General features: G+C 39.2%; 1 protein-coding gene across 3 annotated transcripts in view; it reads right to left on the minus strand.

Annotated features, from left to right (window-relative positions):
• Window positions 1-21,297, minus strand: part of trrap (transformation/transcription domain-associated protein) — a 217,868-nt gene that overhangs the window by 142,562 nt on the left and 54,009 nt on the right. For 2 of the 3 annotated variants that reach the window (XM_057825940.1, XM_057825939.1), the window contains exons 29-37: window positions 17,455-17,576; window positions 12,665-12,835; window positions 6,580-6,648; window positions 5,651-5,671; window positions 5,043-5,162; window positions 2,476-2,595; window positions 2,077-2,241; window positions 1,813-1,994; window positions 1,373-1,571 (exon numbers count right to left, since the gene is read on the minus strand). In XM_057825940.1, the coding sequence (XP_057681923.1) occupies window positions 1,373-1,571; window positions 1,813-1,994; window positions 2,077-2,241; window positions 2,476-2,595; window positions 5,043-5,162; window positions 5,651-5,671; window positions 6,580-6,648; window positions 12,665-12,835; window positions 17,455-17,576 (1,169 nt within the window). The remainder of the gene's footprint in view (window positions 1-1,372; window positions 1,572-1,812; window positions 1,995-2,076; window positions 2,242-2,475; window positions 2,596-5,042; window positions 5,163-5,650; window positions 5,672-6,579; window positions 6,649-12,664; window positions 12,836-17,454; window positions 17,577-21,297) is intronic. The other variant, XM_057825941.1, reaches the window with a different exon arrangement.

Below are 21,297 nucleotides of genomic sequence, written 5' to 3' on the forward strand. Positions count from 1 at the left end.
TGTACTGTGAAACAAGCACGGTGTGCTTCATCAACTTCATGCTCACTTTTGTTTGCTTGTCTGCATGAGTTATATGCCCTGAATTTGGGATTTTAAAAAACATGTCTTTATAGTCTACACGGCAAAAACAAATTAACTGTAAGAGGAGCAGACGGCGTTCCGTCTGTGCATCAGACATGATTCATTCCCTTTTATTCCGCACTCTTTGTTTCCTTTGTGTCTCCAAGTCAAATACTGAATTCATGCATACGCCTTATGCCACTGCACCATAACCTGATGTTATATCCAACATAACAGTCATTTGAACACTCACGTGATTATCGCAATCATTAAGATGACAAGCGCATGTCACACATGCCCACATTGTTTGGATCATTGACAATAGCACTTACGAATTGTTCAAAATTGAAAGGACCCTTCTTGAGACATCAACAAGTAAACATGAAAGATAATCCACACCACAGATTACAGAAAAACAAAACGGTCCCTCAGATGAGACCAAGATTGAGCTTTTTGGCAACAAACACTGTAAGTGGGTCTGGCGTGCCACGAAAGATGCGCATGCTGAAAAGCACCTCATACCCACTGTGAAGTATGGGGGTGGGTAAGTGATGCTGTGGGGCTGTTTCGCTTCCAAAGGCCAGGGGAACCTTGTTAGGGTGCATGGCATCATGAATGCTTTGAAATACCAGGACATTTTAAATCAAAATCTGTTGCCCTCTGCCCGAAAGCTGAAGATGGGTCATCACTGGGTCTTTCAGCAAGACAATGACCCTAAACATATGGCCAAATCTACACAGAAATGGTTCACCAAACACAAAATCAGGCTTGTGAAACATTATAGGAGAGGATTAGGTGCTGTTTTGTTGGCAAAAGGGGTTGTAAAAAGTATTAACACCAGGGGTGCTAATAATTGTGACACACATAATTTGATGTCAAATAATTATTTCTTTATGTGTGATTTTTTCCCCACTGAATAAATGCACTTGTATTGAAGGTTGGATTTTTCTCTTTTTTTCCATTAATGTCCCATATTACTTGAATTAAAAAAATTATTAGAAGCTAAAAAACATCTCAATTTAGACGTGAGATTTATACTGGGGCACTGAAGATCAATATGGGGCACCTGCCCCAGTGAAATATGTCTGGCAACGCCCATGCACAATTTTGAAAACATCAAATGGGTAATAGTTTAACTTGTGTGGGTGTTTTTAATAGCTTTAAATCAGTCAATTTGTAGTAGACAGTCATCATATGCAATTATTTTGAATTTCTGATCGACAGAATTGTCAGAAGCACTGAAGGACGTTCAGCTCCAAGCAGTATAGCATCTAGGAATTGACTTTTCTGCTCTGGTTACAAGTGAACATACCTTCGCTTTGAGCTCGTCATTGAAGTGTGGGTCATTGAACTCGACAAAGCGGAAAAACAGGGCACGCTTCTGGACGATGGAGTAGTTCCTGGGAATTTCCTCCTCCATGTACTCCTTCAGGAAGGTCATGTTGCACAAGAAGCGACCCGTGAAGGCCCGCAGCAACTGGAACAGCAACTCTATCTCTGAGTAGTTGCGCCTTTTGGATGGGACAGGGAGTCATTCAGTTATGCACGCCCATATAAGCATGTGCACAATATCAATATGCAATGTTCAAAATATTAATAAATATTTATAATATTTAACTGAAACATTTGACCATTTTATTGTCTTTTAGAGGATAAATTATTTATTATTACAAACGTGCATAAATTTATATATATTTTTAATTTACTTGGCTCACTTGTCATGGTAGTTGATTCAAAATGTAATGTACATACTTGCAGTAGCTAAGTAGACAGTAAGCTAGAAGTTTGGGCTCCTTCCAGTTGGTAGCAGCCATGTTGTCTTTACGATGTCTCTCTTGAAAGGCCTCGCTGACCCACACTCGTCTGAGTTGATTCACCAGTGAATGCTGCCCTGCTAACCAGCCTTCATCATTCTTCACAATGATGCTTATGATCTAAATAGACAAGGTCAAAGGAAATGGTCAGACGCACTTACATTCCGTTACTTTCAGGGTACGATACAAATAAAATACATACTTTAATGGCTTGAAACTGGAGATCTAATCTGGCCGTGGTGGTGGAAGGAGATCCAGGACGCACAGTGGCAGCGGTGCCAGCAGGAACCAGCAAGGTGACAAAGCGGTTGGGATTGGAGGCCAGTACGTCTCTTAAGGGCTTGGCATCTTTGTGTTTCAAAAAACTCTGGATATGGAAACATACACATTGTTAATATAGTAAGTAGATGTGTGCCCAAATATTTAAAGACCTGTAGGAAAAATGGATGCACTGTTCAGTTTGCCACTAAATGGAATATCAAAGATGGAAAAAGTATGCCGGCAAAGCTAGAAAAATAAAAGCTTTTTCTCCCCCTCTAATAGCAGCAAATGTGTCTATGAATACAGAAGGGAGAACCATTTAGTGCGTCCAATGTCTAACCATGAACATGCGGCTCCACTGAGGGTCGTTAAGAGTGGCCTCCATCATGAACAGCTCCACTGTCTGAGAAGGGTGGCGAGTCAGGAATTTTATCAAAGGCTCCCTGAATGGACTGCCAGCCTGGATGATGAAAAAAACATAATGAATAGAGAGATGGGAAGAGACGAGGAAAAAAATTGGGGGTGGGGGATCTATATTTCTTGAAATTACAATGAAATATGGAAAAACAAGAGGATTTTCTCATCAGGACATACAGTACAAAAGATCTGGCCTGGTCCTAAAACCAATCAAGAATTTTATGCATTGCATTTATTATAAATTAACTGTTAACTGAAATGTACTGTAGTTATTGTTAGTCGTCCAATATTGTAGGGTAGCCAATAAAAGCATTTTTTAAATGATATCAGATATTATCAATATTGGTTTATCATTATCAGTTTGGGCTTATATGCGCTGAAAATGGTGTTTTAGGAGATTAAAACAACGAAATGGATGCCAGTTGTCATCTGACAACATGAGAACGGGATGAAAATTCGCCATAGTTTCTGTCATAAATTCACAATGTGTGATATTTTCTTATTGTATGTGTAGTTAGTACGCATTTAGCAGTGTTTGGTCATGTCACTCATGTGAAGTGCTGCGCCTTCCCCCCAACCCTCACACACGCGCCGGTGAGTAGGCCTGTGCCCATTCCAGGCTAATTTTGTGAAACGTGTCAGGTGCTGCTTGGTAAGTTTTGCTTTCTTATCTTTGCTACATATGCCATATTGATTTAGCCTTTAAAGGTCTGTGCTGAGTGATCATCACACACAAAACTTGTAACGTTTGCAAAGCATTCACGTTAGCATTAGCATTTAGCACGGTCACTCGGTGTCTTCTTAAACTCTTGGCAAACATTTTATATACAGTTCCTGGCATCCAGGTGAGTTTAATTCATTTCAAATAATGTGCTGTTTTCCTGCTGAGTGTGTCTCATCATCATGAAAATGGTGAAGTCCTTGTAGACTCTACAGTTATGTGCTCGTCTGCCACGTTCATTCGAAATTGTTGGAAACTTTTTATTCGTTTATTTATTCATGGACTAAAAGTTTTGAAGTTTATAGACGAAAACATTTTGAGAATTGCCAACAAAAACCTAATGCCGAAATTTGTTTTGAGTTTTCGTGGACTAAAACGAGACGAAGACGAACAGATTTTAAAATGACTAAAATATGACTAAGACCATAAAGTATTATCGTCCATAAGACTAAAACGAAAATTAAAATGGCTGCGAAAAACAACGCTGCCTTGCAGTGCATCCTAATATAGGGAATGACGCACCACGTGACTACTCTGTTGTACGATGCAGACTTCATTACAAAATGAATTAAAAGAATGTCATGTTTGTCTTCCTACAGAAACCATATTAAAACTGAAAATGTATTTCCTTCCCCCCTCTTTTCTCATTTTCAAGCATTTTGAGCTCCAGTGAGCCACTAGAGCAGCGCTAAAGAGGCGCAACTAGAGGCGCAGGCTTCTGACATCCGTTCTAAGTGAATGAAGAGGCCGACTGACATTACACAAGGACTGGTCACAGCTTAGCACAGTATTAATGCTTATTGACCATTAGACGTTTCCTAACCAAGATGCTTGGGATTTGTTACATAAGCAGAACATTTGCATTCATGGTGCAAAAATTAAGCGACAATGAAAAATAATGAATTATAAACATGCATATAATTACTGCGTTACCAGAAAGAAATAGTCACTAAGAAAACTAGAACAGTAATAAAAATACAAAAATATGTGCAAAAGCCCAGGAAATGCATCTAAGTATTGTCTTTGCATTGGCATGCCCTATGATGCTTTGGTCGCCCCCAAGTGGCTCTTTTGGATAACTACAGTAACCATGATTTTATTGTGATCTTTTCCTTTTGGCTTTTCTCCTCAGCGGTCGCCACACAAATCAGTTGTCTCCATCCAACCCTGTCCTTTGCATCCTATGGTCTCACACCTAATTCCTTTTATTTAATCATGGACATTTTGGCTCATTTCAATTTATATTATATTGTGGGACATTTATTTTCTATAATTACTTGGAAAACCTTAAAGTTGTTACGTTTATCATGATAAAAGCATCCAGTGGGGCATCACAATACAATTATCAATAACACGTTAAGTTGTATATTGGTCTGTTATCGGTATCGGATTTTTGGAGTTGGACAATATCGGGATATCTGTTAAAAAGCTGTTATCAGACAACTCTAGTTAACATTTTTATATATATCTTTTATTTAATAATTGGTTGATTTATTCTAACAAAATTATTCATGAACTTCAGGCATTTTTTAAATTTTATCAGTTATTATTGGTCATTTGGCTTTTAACTAAGTGAATAATTACAATACAAATAAAAGAAATAAGGTTTGTTCTTTACATTTTACAAAATGTTTATGTTTTTTTTTAATATGAATATCTACACCCACTCAGCGACAGTGTGAATATGAATATTAATGGTTGTCTATCACTATACTGAAAGACTGGGACCAGTTTACTACATAGTGTCCATTTTTGGGTGTGTGCCTTACTTCTATGAGCATCGCCCGTTCAGTCTTCATGACCACCTCCAACAGAGGTTTTACTAGAGTCTGAGGTGCGGCGGGGATCAGGTGGAAAAGGTTAATGATTGCCGAACAGATCTTCATTTCCTACAAAAAAAGAGGTCAAACATAGAAAAAGAATAAGACAAAAGAGAGTAAACTAAATTGTTGAATAAGATGCCGGGGCACGACAAAATTTCTGATGAGAAGCCACTGTGAAAAAAAAACAGGATGAATTTTAGTCAAACAAAATGTGCATTTGTGTCAATTAGTAAAATGACTTCAAAAGGGGAAAACACGGATGAGTTCTATCAAGTTAAGTAAATCCAGAGCAGACAAACATTTCAAAGACAATTACGGGTATTTATTTCGTAAAACCACTAATATTGTCATTTTGGGAAGTGCAGTTGTCAGTAGGGAATTAAAGGCTTCCAAAAAGATCACAATGTGAGCTGACAATGACAGTGTCTGCATACAAACACATACACATGGACACAAAACTACAGGGCAACTTCACTAGCACCACTGTCACAACATGGGCTCAAGTAAGCTTCAAACGTCATCAACAGAGGGCGCAGTACTGGGTCAAATCTCACCTCGGAGCCCTCCAATGCAGGCTGTACCAGAATGGGAGACAATGATCAGAATCAGCAGTGTGCATTTGTGTGTGTCTGAGTGTTGTCTGTCTTTGTTCCGAATGGATGTTGGCCAGATAAGACAGGATGATAGAGTGAAGTGAGTGGGTGGGTGGGAAGTTGATGACAACCTTTGCATATGACCTCAGGAAACTTTTGACCATTGGAGCACACAAACCAAACCGACACATTTGGAGATAGAAGGTCAAAAATGAAGATATTTCATCCTTTCAAGTCAAAAAGTCAATTGGATGGACTCGGTCACGATCCCTTTCATCCACCTCAGTTTGTGCCATTCTTCATCCCGTTGTTGTCTTTATCAGGCTTGGCTAATTGACCATATGACCCTAGCTTTACTGTGACTTCCCAGCTCACTGTCAACTGGCATAAGACAAGAAGGCAAAGAAGAAAGGGGCTAATTTGCATGTAATTATGCAAAGCATTTATAGATGGGAAAGTCGCGACTCTCGTGAAATGAAAGGTTGAAATGGTTTTATTTCCATAAGCGAGGGGACTGTTTTCTCCTCTTAAAGTTCCCACCTTTTCTTTGCCTTTACAAGGTTATCTGTCAGGAGGATAATAAGGAGACGCAGCACTGGGCCGACCATCGCCAGCCTGGCGCCTAATTAATCATTGATTGTAATATGGCCACTAGCAACCCATCTGGGAAGAAGCCATGCTGAGATATGTTGACTATATGCGACTTAAGCTTCGTGTCATTTCCTCTGTTTGGTTTACACAGATCGCATGACGTCTTTATTGACGAGCTACTTAAACACTGGATTTTACCTAAATGTCAACTGAGGCACTACATCAACAAGTCAGCGCTAGAGAAAGCTCACGGAAGGGCTCGATACATGGCTGTACATGTCTTGCACATTTATACTCACACTTCCATCGCTGCGCTGGCCTCCCTTGTGTGTTATTACCACCACCTCCATCCACTTCCGAAGGTGTTGCTGAGAGACGAAGAAAAAGACAGACAATGTAGGCGAGTCAAAAGAACGCAAGCATGAATGCACACCGTTTTGCCCAATAAACAAACAAAAAAAGACATAGATCTAAACAGAAAAAGCTAGTAGATTAAATGTCAAATGTCCAACATATTTATAATACCTGACTTAGTTCAATTCATCCAGCACTCAAGTAAAAATGTTTTTGTTTTGTTTGGTATTTCTGAAACCTCACCCAGCACTCAAGTAAAAATGTTTTTTCTTTGTTTGAACAACATATGGCTTTCATTATAACATTTTCTAATTTTTAGTCAAAAATCTCTACTCAAATTAGTCTAATGATGTTGTTACTTCAGCGGACTGCAAGGCAATGCTGCTGCGCGCTGCTAACTATTGGGCGGGTGTAAAAGTGCTAAAGATGTCCCGATCCCGATCAATCGGGTCCGATCACGTCATTTTCAAAGTATCGGAATCGGCAAAAAAATATCGGACATGCCTTTTTTAATATATACATATATATTTTTAATTAAATCGTTTTCTAATTGTATTTAACGTTACAGACAAAATGTCTTACACTCATCCAGAGTCTTTGGTTTTGTCTTAAAGCAGGGCTGTCAAATTTATTGCGTTAACGGCAGTAATAACATTAAAATAGTTAACTCAATTGACGCATTGTCGCGTTCAATCTATAATGGCACCGTTTACATATAAACAGAGCTAAAAGGCAATGTAAAATGAGTAGAGAGAATTTTGGCAGCCTTTGAAGCCTTTTTTTAATTGACTAAAGCCTTACAATCCCTCTCTCATCAATTAGAAATTTTGTGAGAAGCAATGTGGGGAGGGAAGGTAGTAGTTGATCTTTTTCTTAACACCCTATGTTATTTCCCAACTCAGAGAAAATATATCAATTGGTACCACTGCGCACAGTCATGTTGCACTTCCCATCGTGCATTTGGGCAGAAGTTAAATGGCTAAAGTATCATTTACTGAAAGCTCAACAAATACACTACATGGCAATATTTAGTCACAATATACAAAGTCACATTTATCCTTTAAGAATTACAAGTCATTCTATCCGTGGATCCCTCTCACAGAAAGAATGTTAATAATGTAAATGCCATCATGAGGATTTTATTGTCATAATAAACAAATACAGTACTTATGTACTGTATGTTGAATGTATATATTCGTCCGAGTTTTATTCATTTTTTTCTTAATGCAATGCCAAAATGTATATGATTAGGAAAAATTATCGGGAATGACTGGAATTGAATCGGGAGCAAAAGGAAACAAAAAACAATCGGATCGGGAAATATCGGGATCGGCAGATACTCAAACTAAAACGATCGGGATCGGATCGGGAGAAAAAAAACATGATCGGAACAACCCTAAATAGTGCAGCCACTGAATTGTTTATTTCCACCAAAAACAGATGCAAGAGGATCGATACAGACGGATTTTGAACAGATACGAAAATTGTGTGATGTAATATTGCAATACATCTCATAACTGATTTTTTTAACACCCCTACCTACTGTTTATTTTGGGTTATTGAAAAGGAAGTGACTCAAAATCAACTGGATGTAACCTCTAAATGCCCTAAAATGAATATGAAGTGATCTATAAATGCCCAAAAGACTGGCTGTGAATGCTCTGATTTCAGTGCCATTGACGGCACTAGACGTCCAATCCAGTCAAAATGAATTGCATGTCTAGCGACGTCAATGGCAGCCAGTGAGCTAACGTAGGCACTAGCGGTGCAACGGTTTGCGGTTCAAAGCCGAACCGTACAGTTCGCCCTGTACGGTTCAATACGCCTTTATGAACCGCGTCTTTTCGGTTTTGCAAGTAATGTATTCCGAACGCTTGTGGAATGAATTGATCGAGCTCTGTGTGCCTGTGTGTGACGTGAAGCACAGCTGTGGAGAAATTCCCGCCCCGCAAGTAAATGTCGGATTGCTGTCAAGTACCTGTGTAATAAAAGCCGAGTAACGCCCTCTCTCGCTTACGAGCGAAGTGAACGTGAAACAAGAAAGAAAACAAATAGCTATGGCGAGCGGAGGAGTGGAGAGACCGAATTCTGAGGAAGCACCGGCTTCTTTCAAATCGGCGGAGTGGCAACATTTTGGTTTCCCCGTGGACTACAATGCGGAGGGGAGAGAAAATATTGAGAAAAAAAAATTTGCAAGCATTGCTCAGTGCTTCTTCCCCATACTAACGGCAACACTTTTATAACATGACTCCGGCACCTCAGTCTGCATCACCCACAGATATCACTTTCTCAGGGCAGGACAACCCCGAAGATGACACCAGTCAAAACACACGGCGGGCTTCGTTAATTTATTTGCAACGCTTGACCCGCGTTACATTGTTCCCTCTCGGACATATTTCTCCAACAACGTAATCCCCAACATTTATGAAATGGCACGCAAAGCCATCGAAGATGATTTCGCTAAAGCACATAGTTTCACCCTGACCACTGATAGTTGGACGTCCCGTGCTACAGAGTGCTAATACCTACAGTAACTGTGAGGGTCCACTATAATTCATACCTGTCAAGTTGTACGGTCTCGTCGTAATTTGTACAAGTGAGCACTGATTTTTAAATGTGTACGCCATACGTTACGTTCAAAATCTGCATGTTTTTCGTGCATAGTGTTTTTTTTTTTTCATCCGTTCGGTTTTGGTCACCGTTTCTGCAACGAGACAATGTTCGTTACTACGTTGGTTGTATGACGCGAGAAAAGTCAGACACTGAGAGGGATGAGTGCTTGTTGAGACGCTGTAGCAAACGTGATGCTAGGCTAGGTGGCTCCAATATTTCCTGACTGTAGCCGACAGCATACAATCAACGCCTAGATATCTCCTGCATATAGAACTACATGCGAAATGACAGACTCGGTAGCGTTAGTAAACAGCTGCCATTTTAGAGCAGTAAACTCCTCAGAAAGGCTCTGTTGTAGTAAACCTTCCGAGCGAACCTAAGAAACTTTTTATCTAAAATTCCCCTAAATCGGCAAAATCTTGACTTGAGTCTATCTTTAAAGGATGAAACAGTTTTAAAATTTTCACGTCGAAAGTAGACAGAAGGGAACTAATGCAAAAACGGGAGCAATTTTATCAACTTTAACGGTTGATTCACAACATTAAATGACCTCCAAACATAGCAAAGGTTACTATGTTTTTGGGTGTGTTTGTTTTTTTCATGAAAGGTATCACCAGTTACTTTGCCAAGTAACTTTTTTACTACTGTGTGTGTATTTCTGTAGTCAGTAACTGCACTAGCCAAAGAGCTAAGAGGCATTTTAACATCCGAAAATGTTTACATACATTTTATTTCATTTTTTTTCAAAGTAAAATAAAGACAGTTTAAAAAAAAAAAAAAAGCAAAACGCAAACCGAACCGAAACCGTGATCCAAAAACCGAGGTTCAAACCGAACCGTGGGCTAACTGAACCGTTGCACCCCTAGTAGGCACTATTCCAATGGAAGATTTTGGCGGGAACCTATTGGTACCATTTTTTTAACAGTTATAACTTGTTAAAACGATATATCAATTGTTGGTGGGAGCATATCGATAACCTTTCGGGCTACCAAGTATCGCGATATATCACATTTTCGATATATTGTAACACCCTCAGTATCGCTAAGAATAAGCGACAAATTATAGTAGCTTAATAGTATCGTCATGGCCATGACTGCTACCTTCTGCGCCAATGGCGTATCGCAAGCAACATGTCACTTCCGCTCATTAATATTCATGAGGTTAGGTACTGTTGCTAAGGGGGGACACGCGACCTTTTGTCCCCGATAGGAAATGAATGGAAATCACGTACGAAGGAGATGTTTATACAGAGCTAAACCAACCAATTCTCTCTGAAAATGATGTCCCTGGTGCCAAATTCACTGGCAAAGATGTGGAAGAACATAAAAATGTTCAGTTAGAGAGACGGCTTGAGTGCTGTATGCTGAAAAAAGACGAAAAAAACGAGCCGACCGAAGCATAGCCTTAGCTTTTTTATCGACACCTTTTTCTTAAGTGACTAACAATGACATTCTCCTGTTTCAACAAGCTATCCTTTACCACCAGCACTGTCTTTCTTGAATATTATATCCTCTGGTTGTCCTACGTCTCTGATTGTTGTTGGGGGTAATTTATATTGTTTGTTTTGCGTAGCGATCGCAAATGCTACTCAATGACAGCCAACGAGCACTTAATTTTTTTATTGATACCAAATCTTAATTCTATAGTTTATTTACACTTCCCCCTCACTAAAGGTGTTTTTTTACAACAGAAAATCTAACAGTGGCAGTCAGATATCATTTTAATTCTTTTCAGGTCATTCATTGTCAGACAGAAGCAGCACGGGACAACATCACGCTATAAAATAAGTTAGAAATATCAAAATGGCTTGCCTCTTTTTCCTCTGAAAGACAATGACAACCCAACAAAATGTTTACTGCATAAATGTTTACTGCCGAGCTGGCGTTTAAAGTCCGCGCAAATTTATTCATTCTTCACATTTTTTCCTCCGTGGTTTTGGTTTCGGGAAGTATGATGAAAACATCCTTCATAATGTTGTAATGTCTTCAGTCGTTTCTACAAGTTTCAAAAAAGCAATGTGTGATCGGTATGTTCGTTTTTGAAAGATTACCGGAGAAAAGTAGCGCAATTAACATGGTTTCTATGCAAGGGCGGGTCTATAATGTCCCACTTCTGTTTTACTTCCACTTTACGATGCAACGTCACGGTCTAAAAATAGCATGCGTGCGGTAAGCCATTGATAGTATTGAAGGAACTGCCAAATTTTGAAAAACCGACCCCTCCTAGATTTAAAATCACATAAGAAATTGGCCTAGATAGGATTAAAAAATATCCGCTAACATGTGACTTGGCCTGTTCAAACAGTCATGAAAGAATATCATTGAAGTTATATTAAGGCAAAAAAAGATTCAATCTTAACACTAGAAGTCCCAGAGAGTTCTAGTACTCCTACTAGTCCCAAACAATGGCAAATATGGCCTCTCCCCCGGAAAACCCAGAGGTGGCAAAAACGACCCAAGTGCTTTTGAATTGGCAAGTCGTTGTCGGGCAGACAACAGCCGTTCATATGGAAATGCAACCACTAGACATACATTAACTTCAGACACAATGACCACAATCCATACTCCATGCCCCTGATTCAGTCCTTCTAAACTATAGACACAATTCCTGCTTTACGCTCAAATTGCAGTTGTAAAACGCTTTTTTCTTCTTCTTCAAAACAATGTACACATTTGGGCCATTGTTTCTGTTGTTATGTGTGGAGAATAGGAGAAGTGAATTAAAAAAATGTGTGAAAAGTGTCAAACTTTATAAATAAATGTAATTAAATAAATGTAGCTTGACTTGAACTGACACAAACTATCACATGAGTCATGGAGGAGAGGCCAAATTGGCCATTGCTAGGGAATATTAGGAGTGTTTGTCTTGGGAAAGACCAAGTCGGCCTCTGCTGGGTTTTCTAGTGTTAATGAATGAGCAATATTCCTGATTATTTTATGTAATTTTACTCCTTGCCACTAGGAGCTGTAAGTCTTATCATCCGACTAACCTGGAGTCGGCTCCGGTAGGGATAAAATGACAGCTAATCAATACACAGGTGTTTGGTAGTTAGGGGACAAAGCAGTTTTTGACTGTGCCCAAGAGTAACATGCCCATTATGTAGAGCATAGGTGTCAAACCAATTCCACAAAGGGCCAAGTGGGTGCTGGATTTTGTTCCAACCGACAGTTTAACCAATGAATTTTCTGCTGAAACAAGCAGCACCTGAAAAAGTTTAACTGATTACCCATGTAAGAGATCAGATTGGTCAAAAGGTGTCCTCTTCATTGGTTGGAAAGAAAACCTGCACCCACTTGGCCCTTTATGGAGTCAGTTTGACACCAGTGATTTAGAGAATGGTAGGAACTTCTTTTTGGGATGTCTGCAAATCTTCAATTAAAAATCAACGCTCACGATAAAAATGGAAGCATTTCTTACCATCATTTGATCACAGAACTTGTCGTTGAAAGAGTTGGGGAATAGGCGAGTAACGGAGGTCAAACGGTTGACGACATTCAGCGTAAGGCTGCGGTAGTCACCAAGCATCATAAGCAGTGGCCGCATGTGAGTGTGGATTTGGTCCACCTCAATGGTGGCGCCCTCCAGGAACTAGAAAGGAACACAAAGGGTGCAATTCATTATTTTTACATGTTTTAGTAACTCAATGCTTAATGAAATGCGTAATATCCACACATTATTTGATGTCACTTCTACAAATTCTATAACTTTAACATTGGAGTTAGTCTTGTCAGGTTCTATGACCAAGTAAACTTCTAACCAGGGGCGCTGGAAGTCACTCACAACAGGGGGTGCTGATGAACTTATTTTGGATTTCCATCCAAAAACAGCTGTTTCAGTCCAAATTTGTCATGCTCACACTATTTCTCCATACAAAGTAGACATGTGCCGGTTACCGGTTTACCGTGGTGTGAAAATGCCGTGGTTTCAAAACCACTAAAATTTTCCGTCATACCTTAGTACGGTATTCGCTATTTTTCATGTGCCAAAATGCAGCCGAAGTGGCTTGGTGCGGCAGCGCTCACCCCTTCCCGTTTGTTGCCGTGAGTGTCAGTAACGCTATTCTGCTAAATAGCCAGCAAACCCAAAAACAAATCCTCCAAACACAAGGCGTACTTTTCTTCAATTTATTGAGCTCTCAAATCGTGGTGAAATATACAAATGAATACATTTAAACGTTGTACAATTGTATTTTTCCACGTGTGATTAAGTTCAACAGGATAGCAGTAGCACCATTAGAAAGTTCGCTAACAACAAAACACACATTTTCCTTTCAAATTCAATATACAAACTAACTAAAACTTACAAAGACGAATGTTAGCCTAGGCTAAGCTGGGAGAGCAGCTTCGTCGAGGTTTTATGTCTCACAGCCGCTGAGTGAGAGACAAGCTTGAATGAAGGGGGGAAAGAAAAAGAATCGCGTCAAAGATCGCTATTTGAGAAAGGAGGTCTCACTCCTCACTTTTTAAAAAAAATTTTTTTAGATGAAACCTTTCCTCAACAATATTTACATTTTAACTAATTCATAAAACTAACTTATAAATTTTTAACTAACTTATTAACTTATGAATTCTTTGTTCTTTTTAACACAAAGGCATGGCATCATGTAGACTAGAGTTGACAGAGTGGCTGAAAATGGCGAAACTTCACTTGAGCTTCCCCCCTCAAAAAAAAGTCATACAGTACATATTTTTAATTTTATTTAGAAGTCTTTTTACTTTTTATAGCAATTATTTAGTTCTTACTCTAATATTGAAAAACTTGAGCTGTGGCTGTGGGTATAGTCTAGGTTCTATTTATTTTAATTTTATATAAAATATTTGTTATTTTTTGTTAATTTATTTATTTTCACATTATATTCATGTTCCAATTTGCAAATATGTTTTGAAAAAAAAATCCTGTTCAATGGAATTATTATTATTTTTTTTTTTTAAACCCATACATCTCAAAATTTTGGAGCTATAATTGCAATACCGTGATACCGTGAAACCGCGGTATTTTTGCTCACGGTTATCGTACCGTGAAAATCTCATACCGGCACATGCCTAATACAAAGCGTGCACAATGGCAGAACACATGCATGCTGGATAGTTTACATACTACTACTGGGGTACTACAAAGACAGCGATCTATTTCACCTGCAGTGTATTATAATGCAAATCCCCACAGCTAGATGGCACAATGACACACAAACACATATAAAAAAACTAAAAGTCCAATAAGCCTCGGTTTAACACCCACTTTTAACAACGCTCAAATAAATTGCGGTGGCACGGTGGTTGAGTGATTAGCACGTCTGCCTCACAGTTCTGAGATCAAGGGTTCAATCCCGGGCTTCGGCCTTCCTGTGTGGAGTTTGCATGTTCTCCCCGTGCCTGCGTGGGTTTCCTCCCACATCCCAAAAACATGCATGGTAGGCTGATTGAACACTCTAAATTGTCCGTAGGTATGAGTATGTGCGTGAATGGTTGTATGTCTCCTTGTGCCCTGCGATTGGCTGGCAACCAGTTCAAGGTGTCCCCTGCCTACTGCCCGTAGTTAGCTGGGATAGGCTCCAGCACCTCTGCGACCCTCGTGAGGAAAAGCGGCAGGGAAAATGATGATGATGAAATAAATTGCACAAGAATATCCAACAGCGCTCTGGATGGCAGCAGCTTAGTAGCAACAACAAATAATTACGGTGAAGAAAATAAGTATTTGAACACCATACTATTTTGATAATCCTCCCACTTAGAAATCATGGAGGAGTCTGAAATTTTCATTGTAGGTGTATGTCCACTGTGAGAGATAATCTAACAAGAAACATGACAATGCATGATTTTTTAAACTATTTGTGTGATAGAGCTGCAAATACGTATTTGAACACCTGTCTATCAGCTATAATTCTGACCCTGAAAGACCTGTTAGCCCGCCTATTAAAAGTCCACCTCTACTCCATGTATTATCCTGAATCAGATGCACTTGTTTCAGGTCGATAGCTGCATAAAGACACCTGTCCACCCCATACAATCAGTAAGACTCAAACTTGTAACATGGCCAAGACCAAAGAGCTGTCCAAAGACAACAAAGATAAAATTGTAAACCTCCACAAGGCTGTAAAGGGCTAAGGTGCAATTGTCAAGAAGCTTGGTGACAAAAGGTCCATTGTTGAAGCAATCATTAGAAAACGGAAGAAGTTAAACATGACAGTCAATCTCAATCGGAGTGGAGCCCAATTTAAGATATCACCTCGTGGGGTCTCAATGATCCTAAAAAAGGTGAGGAATCAGCCCAGAACTACACGACAGGAACTGGTCAATGACCTAAAAAGAGTTGGGACCACCATTTCCAACGTTACTGTTGATAACAAACTAAGACGTCATGGTTTGAAATCATGCATGGCACGGAAGGTCCCCTGCTAAGCCAGCACATGTGAAGGCCTGTCTTAAATTTGCCTGTGACCATTTGGATGACGCAGAGGAGACATGAGAGCAAATTTTGTGGTCAGATGAGAGTAAAATAGAAGTCTTTGGTCATAATTCAACTAACCGTGTTTGGAGGAATAAGAATGACGAGTACTATCCCAAGAACACCATCCCTACTGTGAAGCATAGGGGTGGTAGCATCATGCTTTGGGTGTCTTTTTCTGCACATGGGACAGGACGAGTGCACTGTATTAAAGAGCTGACAACTGGGGCCCTGTATTGTGAGATTTTGGGGAACAACCTCCTTCCCTCAGTCACAGCATTGAAGATGGGTCGTGGCTGGGTCTTCCAACATGACAATGACCCGAAGCACACAGACAGAAAAACCAAGGAGTGGTTCCTTAAGACGCATATCAAGGTTCTAGTATGGCCTAGCCAGTCTCCAGACCTAAACCCAATAGAAAACCTTTGGAGGGAGCTCAAACTCTGTTTCTCAGCGGTAGCCCAGAAACCTGACTGATCTAGAGAAGATCTGTGTGGAGGAGTGGGCTAAGATCTTTCCTGCAGTGTGTGCAAACCTGGTGAAAAACTACAGGAAACGTTTGACCTCTGTAATTTCAAACAAAAGCTACTGTACCAAATTTTAACATTCGTTTTCTCAGGTGTTCAAATACTTATTTTTTTCACTGTATATGGCTACAATGCAAACTATTTGAAGTTCTCCACAGTCTAAATCTGCAGCTTACCTTTCCTCGCTGGGTCGATTATAAATTCTATAATAATCATCTTTCTATAATAATCATCTTTATTTTCAACCTCGAATTGAGATTTAGAAAATTTTGCTGTTTTTGTGAAGAAAAAAATCGCTAATTCATTTAGCGCAATGTTAACACCTCCTCTCTCAACAGTTAAATTTTCTGTTCCAATAGCGCCTCATCCAACGTGACCTGGTAGCAACCGTTTCAATATGTTTTATTTATTGATTTATTTTTAACAACAAAAAAGTTTCTTCCAAAACACTTTTTTCTTCCCAACACCAGGAGGTGCTGCAGCACCCTCAGCACCCCACTTCCCGTGCCACAGCTTCTAACTAAATATTCCATTGATAAAGAAAAATCAGATGAGGGCAGGGCCAGATGCACGGACACACGCACGAGGAAAAGATGCATGGAGGCCACATTCATTTTCCCCTTAGTGGAGAGAACAAACACCCCATCCTGTATTGATCGGGCCACAGCAATGCTCATTAGTGCTATCAGGGCAGAGATGAAAGAAAGAGAGGCGGGGGGGGGGGGGGGGGGGGGTCACACAATAAAGAGTGATGGCGGCAAAGAAAGAAAATGAAGGACACGGAAATTGAAGGAGAAAGGGGACAAAGAGCATCTAGGGTGAATTGATTAGGGTCTTCATGGTGTGGGTGATTTGATAAATAGGGGCATGGCTGGTTCACACAGTCTGATAAATCATGGAAAGGTTCAGACGGATTAATAAATGATCCCTGCAATTGCAAATGGCATGAGTGAAGCAGCCAATAAACTGAGGGAGAGGCCGAAAAGAACCACTGATATGGAGGGAAAATACTTTCTGAAAACTATGTGCATTAAAAAACATGAGTATGCTTTATAGCTCGAGGGCAGGGTTGAATACCAGTTTAGAGCAATATTTTGTGTGAGGGTCTCAAGGTTTTTATTTAAAAGTCGGCTGATACTCAATGAGGTTGAGAGACGAAAATAATAAAGCACCCTGACAAATGAGGCTGAGAATAACAACAAAAAAAGAGAAAAAGATAAATCTTATCATACTGACCTTCCTCATGCATGCCTCCCCTGCTTCCTGAAGCTCACTGTTGGTCGAGTTTAGGGCTTTGAACAGAGCAGCAATGATTTTCTCTCTGGACTGTGGCAAGTAGTTGCAGGCCGCTAGAGCGTCTAAGAATACAGCATAGAAATGCAAAAGAAATCATACATTGTTTGTACGAATGAATAGCTACAGAAGTGTGTTACAAAAACCTGAGAGGTCGTCAAAGTGCTTTACAACAAAGCAAAATATAGTACATGGTTTTAACTTGACTAGTAGCAATTGGAATAGCTGACGCTAGCAAGGCTGGCTGCTATTTTCATCCACCACAAGCTGAAGTTTTGTACTCTCAGATGTATGAACATTGGATCTTGTTCGCAGGACATTTCGCTACTTCACTTGAGCACTGTAGTATATTCTGGTAACGGATAAGGGAGTGCCAAAAAAATCGATTATTAGATGCATCGCGATTCGACATGTGACAATTCGATTACGATTCATAAATGTTCAAAAACGATGACTTTCCCTAATAACTTTATGACAGCCGCTCGTAACGAAATTCAAGACACGAATGCCGCCCGGACACCTTTAACAGACGCACACACAGCGTTCAATCAATTTTTGTATGAGACAGGCAGGGACCCAGCAGTCGCGCTTCTGTGCGCAAGTTATTTTTTAGAGCGAGAGGGGAATAGAGAGTTTGTTGCTCCTTGCCTTTCAGTTGTCCAGCTGTAGGTTCAAGTCGTGTAATTGGAAAAAGCCCCTAGTGTTTTGCTAAGACCCGTGTTCGTCTATCAGAGGTGAGTACACGAACCCTCTTGTACTGTTTAGCCTTTATTGTTGTTGGTTTTGAGATATTACTAGTTAGCGCCAAGCGCTATGCTAATTAGAGACTTGTATTTCCATGTCAAGTTGTTCGTTGTTTGGTGGTGTACAAAAGTTATTCCAGATGCAGAACGTGTAAAACCACGTTTAAGTACAGCGGTAACACTACAAACATATATAAATAGTACAGAAATCTGTGAAAACAAAGTAACATATTGGCCCGACTATAAGACGGTGTTTTTTGCATTGAAATAAGACTGAAAAAGTGGAGTCGTCTTATATTTGGGGTCTAGACATTATACCCATTCACGATGCTAGATGGCGCCAGATATCACTGAAGCGAATGCTGAACTTGAGGAGTAATCTTCTGTCATGACAAAGCTCAGCTACTCTCAAGTTTAACCAGTTTGCATTATTTTATTGCAATGTTTTTCCTTTTTCAGATTTGTTTCAAGACTACAGTTACAGTTAGTTTGATGGTTGATGCCATTATTGCAATTTTGCTGTTTTATCACAACAGATTGGTTTATTTACATTTCAAAAAACCAGAAGCCATTCATTTACGAATGTGATTGCACTTTAGCTTACATATTTAAATGTTCAGATATTAAGATTTGAATGAGGCAAAATAACATGCTTTTTCTCTCAAATATATTGTTATAATCATTTGTTTCAGATGTCCTGTAATTTTTTTCTGTATTAAAATTAATTTGGTGTTCAAAAAGTCTTTTTTCAAACTTGAGTCTTGAAAAAGGGGGTCGTCTTATAATCAGGGGCTGTCTTATATCCGGGCCAATGCGGTATATTGGTTAAAAGAAGTTTCGAAAGACACTTTGTTTCCAGAAAATGTGGAATTCATTCCACCAGTGTAAATTTTATCGTATTGTTGAGAGAAATCTGTTTGAAACAGCTAATGTTTTTGCACCTTCTTGTAAAAAAGAGCATCTTGTTTTGTATAGGCATGTTGAGAAATAAGTACTGCCTTTAAAATGGTTAATGATTTTGCACTTTCTTGTATAAAAAAATAAATAAATTTAAAAAATGCAGCTTTTTGTTGTATGGGCATGTTTCTATCGTTCCTGTTGAATCATTAGGATATTTTTTAATAAATAATGGACATAAATTTGTTTGGCTACTGTTTTAATTAGTAATTTACGATGCAAAGATAATCGTGATAACCGTGATCATCGTCAATACCGTGACCATCGTTCAGTAATCGAATCATAGCACCCTGATTTGTAATCTAATTGAATCGTGTGGTCCCTAAGCTGGCACACCCCTAGTAAGGCAATTTAAGCAACCGCCTAAGGGCGCACCAGCGTCCAAAAAGGCGTCAAGAAAAATATTAAAATAATATTTGATGAAAGCAGTATTCAAAACATTATACAAAACAATAAAACAAAAGAACAACAAAACCGTTCATGATAAGTCTTGAAATAATAATGAAATCATTTTTCTAGTGTGCCTTCTGCCAGTTTCACTTTTTCCTGTGATGCGATAATTTCACCACGGACCCTAGTCTCACCACCCAGCAGACCAGCGAGCTACCTGAAGGTGCTATTTTTAGCCTCCGCAATTGAGCGACGTTACGGTGACAAGTCAACTTCATGAAAAGACAAAAGCCCTTCGGGTCAGAAGAAAAAGAAAGAAGACAGCAAAGACATGAAGAAAAACAGAGGTTTGTTGTGATTTTTTTCAACAGCATAAGCACGTAGACTTAGCACAACTGCAAGCTAGCGGTTATATACATAGAGCTTATATGACTTAGTGCTAAAGCAAAATTATACTGCATCATTAACCAGGCTGTTTTTTTAGAAATATTTTCAGTATTCAGCCAGCTGTGGACTAGTTTCAGTTAAATTTACTCCCCTTCCAATTTTAGAGAAATTTGGACAAAGTGTATGGGTGACTAAAATTGTCTTGCTTATTTTCATGTGGTGTGAACCACTTTTACCTTGTGTTAAATTGTGCTTTTCAAATATATTTGCCTTGCCTAAAAGTGCCAAGGTTAATTAAATAAATACACCATTAAATATGGAATTAATAATTTCAAGGTTCTGTGGTATTGGGGACTAAAAGTGTCACGGATTTAAATGCAAACATTTGTTATTAAATGTGTCATTAATTCATTAAAATGGCAATCACATTCATGTAAAAACATTCAATTTATTATTATTTTTTTGCTATCATATATTATTTAATTCATTATTATTGGATAGTCCTGTGTAGTTGCCGTACTTCAAGAATTTATTTTCCTTTAACTACGCCCATCAAAGATAGTGGCCGGATCCAATAGACAGGTACAGTAGGCTGCAAGAATTTAGGCGCTATTATGGTTATGTCATGCTGGTTACACAATCAACAGCTATTTGACTAATTAATGTAACATTCCGCTTTCTTCTCTTTGTAGATGCTCTTCTGAATATTTTCTTTCTACCTCTGTACATCCTGGGTCATCTTTTACAGCGAACTTATCCACATCAGCACCAAGTGCAAGCCCACCAAGTCCAGGACAGAAGTGCACCTTCCAAAACAACTGTCATATGAAAGTGCAATAGATGCTTTTGCATCAGTGAAGACAAGGTGAGTAAGGTTATAAATCAAGGTGAAAAAAATGTTGCATTTGAAAGTGTTCTGTGTGTCTTTATATAGGTTTGTGTGGGTGGGTGTTAATCATATTGTAATAACAATTGTAATTCCTTTAATGCATTTGTTTTTGAAGTGTTTTCATTGGTGCTTTTGAATAGTTATTACAGCATTTTTCTTTTCATTTCTGCGCTTTTTCGTTGTCTTTTTTTATATAATAAATTACAAAGAGATAACATGCTTTTTCAGTGTGAGTATTTAAATATATGTGGTGAAAATGGGGGGGTGAGGGGGGGCAATAAATATGTTGCCTAGGGCACAAAATTGGTCAGGAACGGCCCTGAGTAACGGAAGCAAGTGCGGGTCAAAAGTCCTCAAAAAATTTGCTAATTGGAAGTGTTGGAATTCGCTCCCCCGGCCAAGCCGCACGAAAACGGCGAC

This window comes from Corythoichthys intestinalis, chromosome 21 (assembly GCF_030265065.1).
Source record: "Corythoichthys intestinalis isolate RoL2023-P3 chromosome 21, ASM3026506v1, whole genome shotgun sequence".
Lineage (NCBI taxonomy): Eukaryota > Metazoa > Chordata > Actinopteri > Syngnathiformes > Syngnathidae > Corythoichthys > Corythoichthys intestinalis.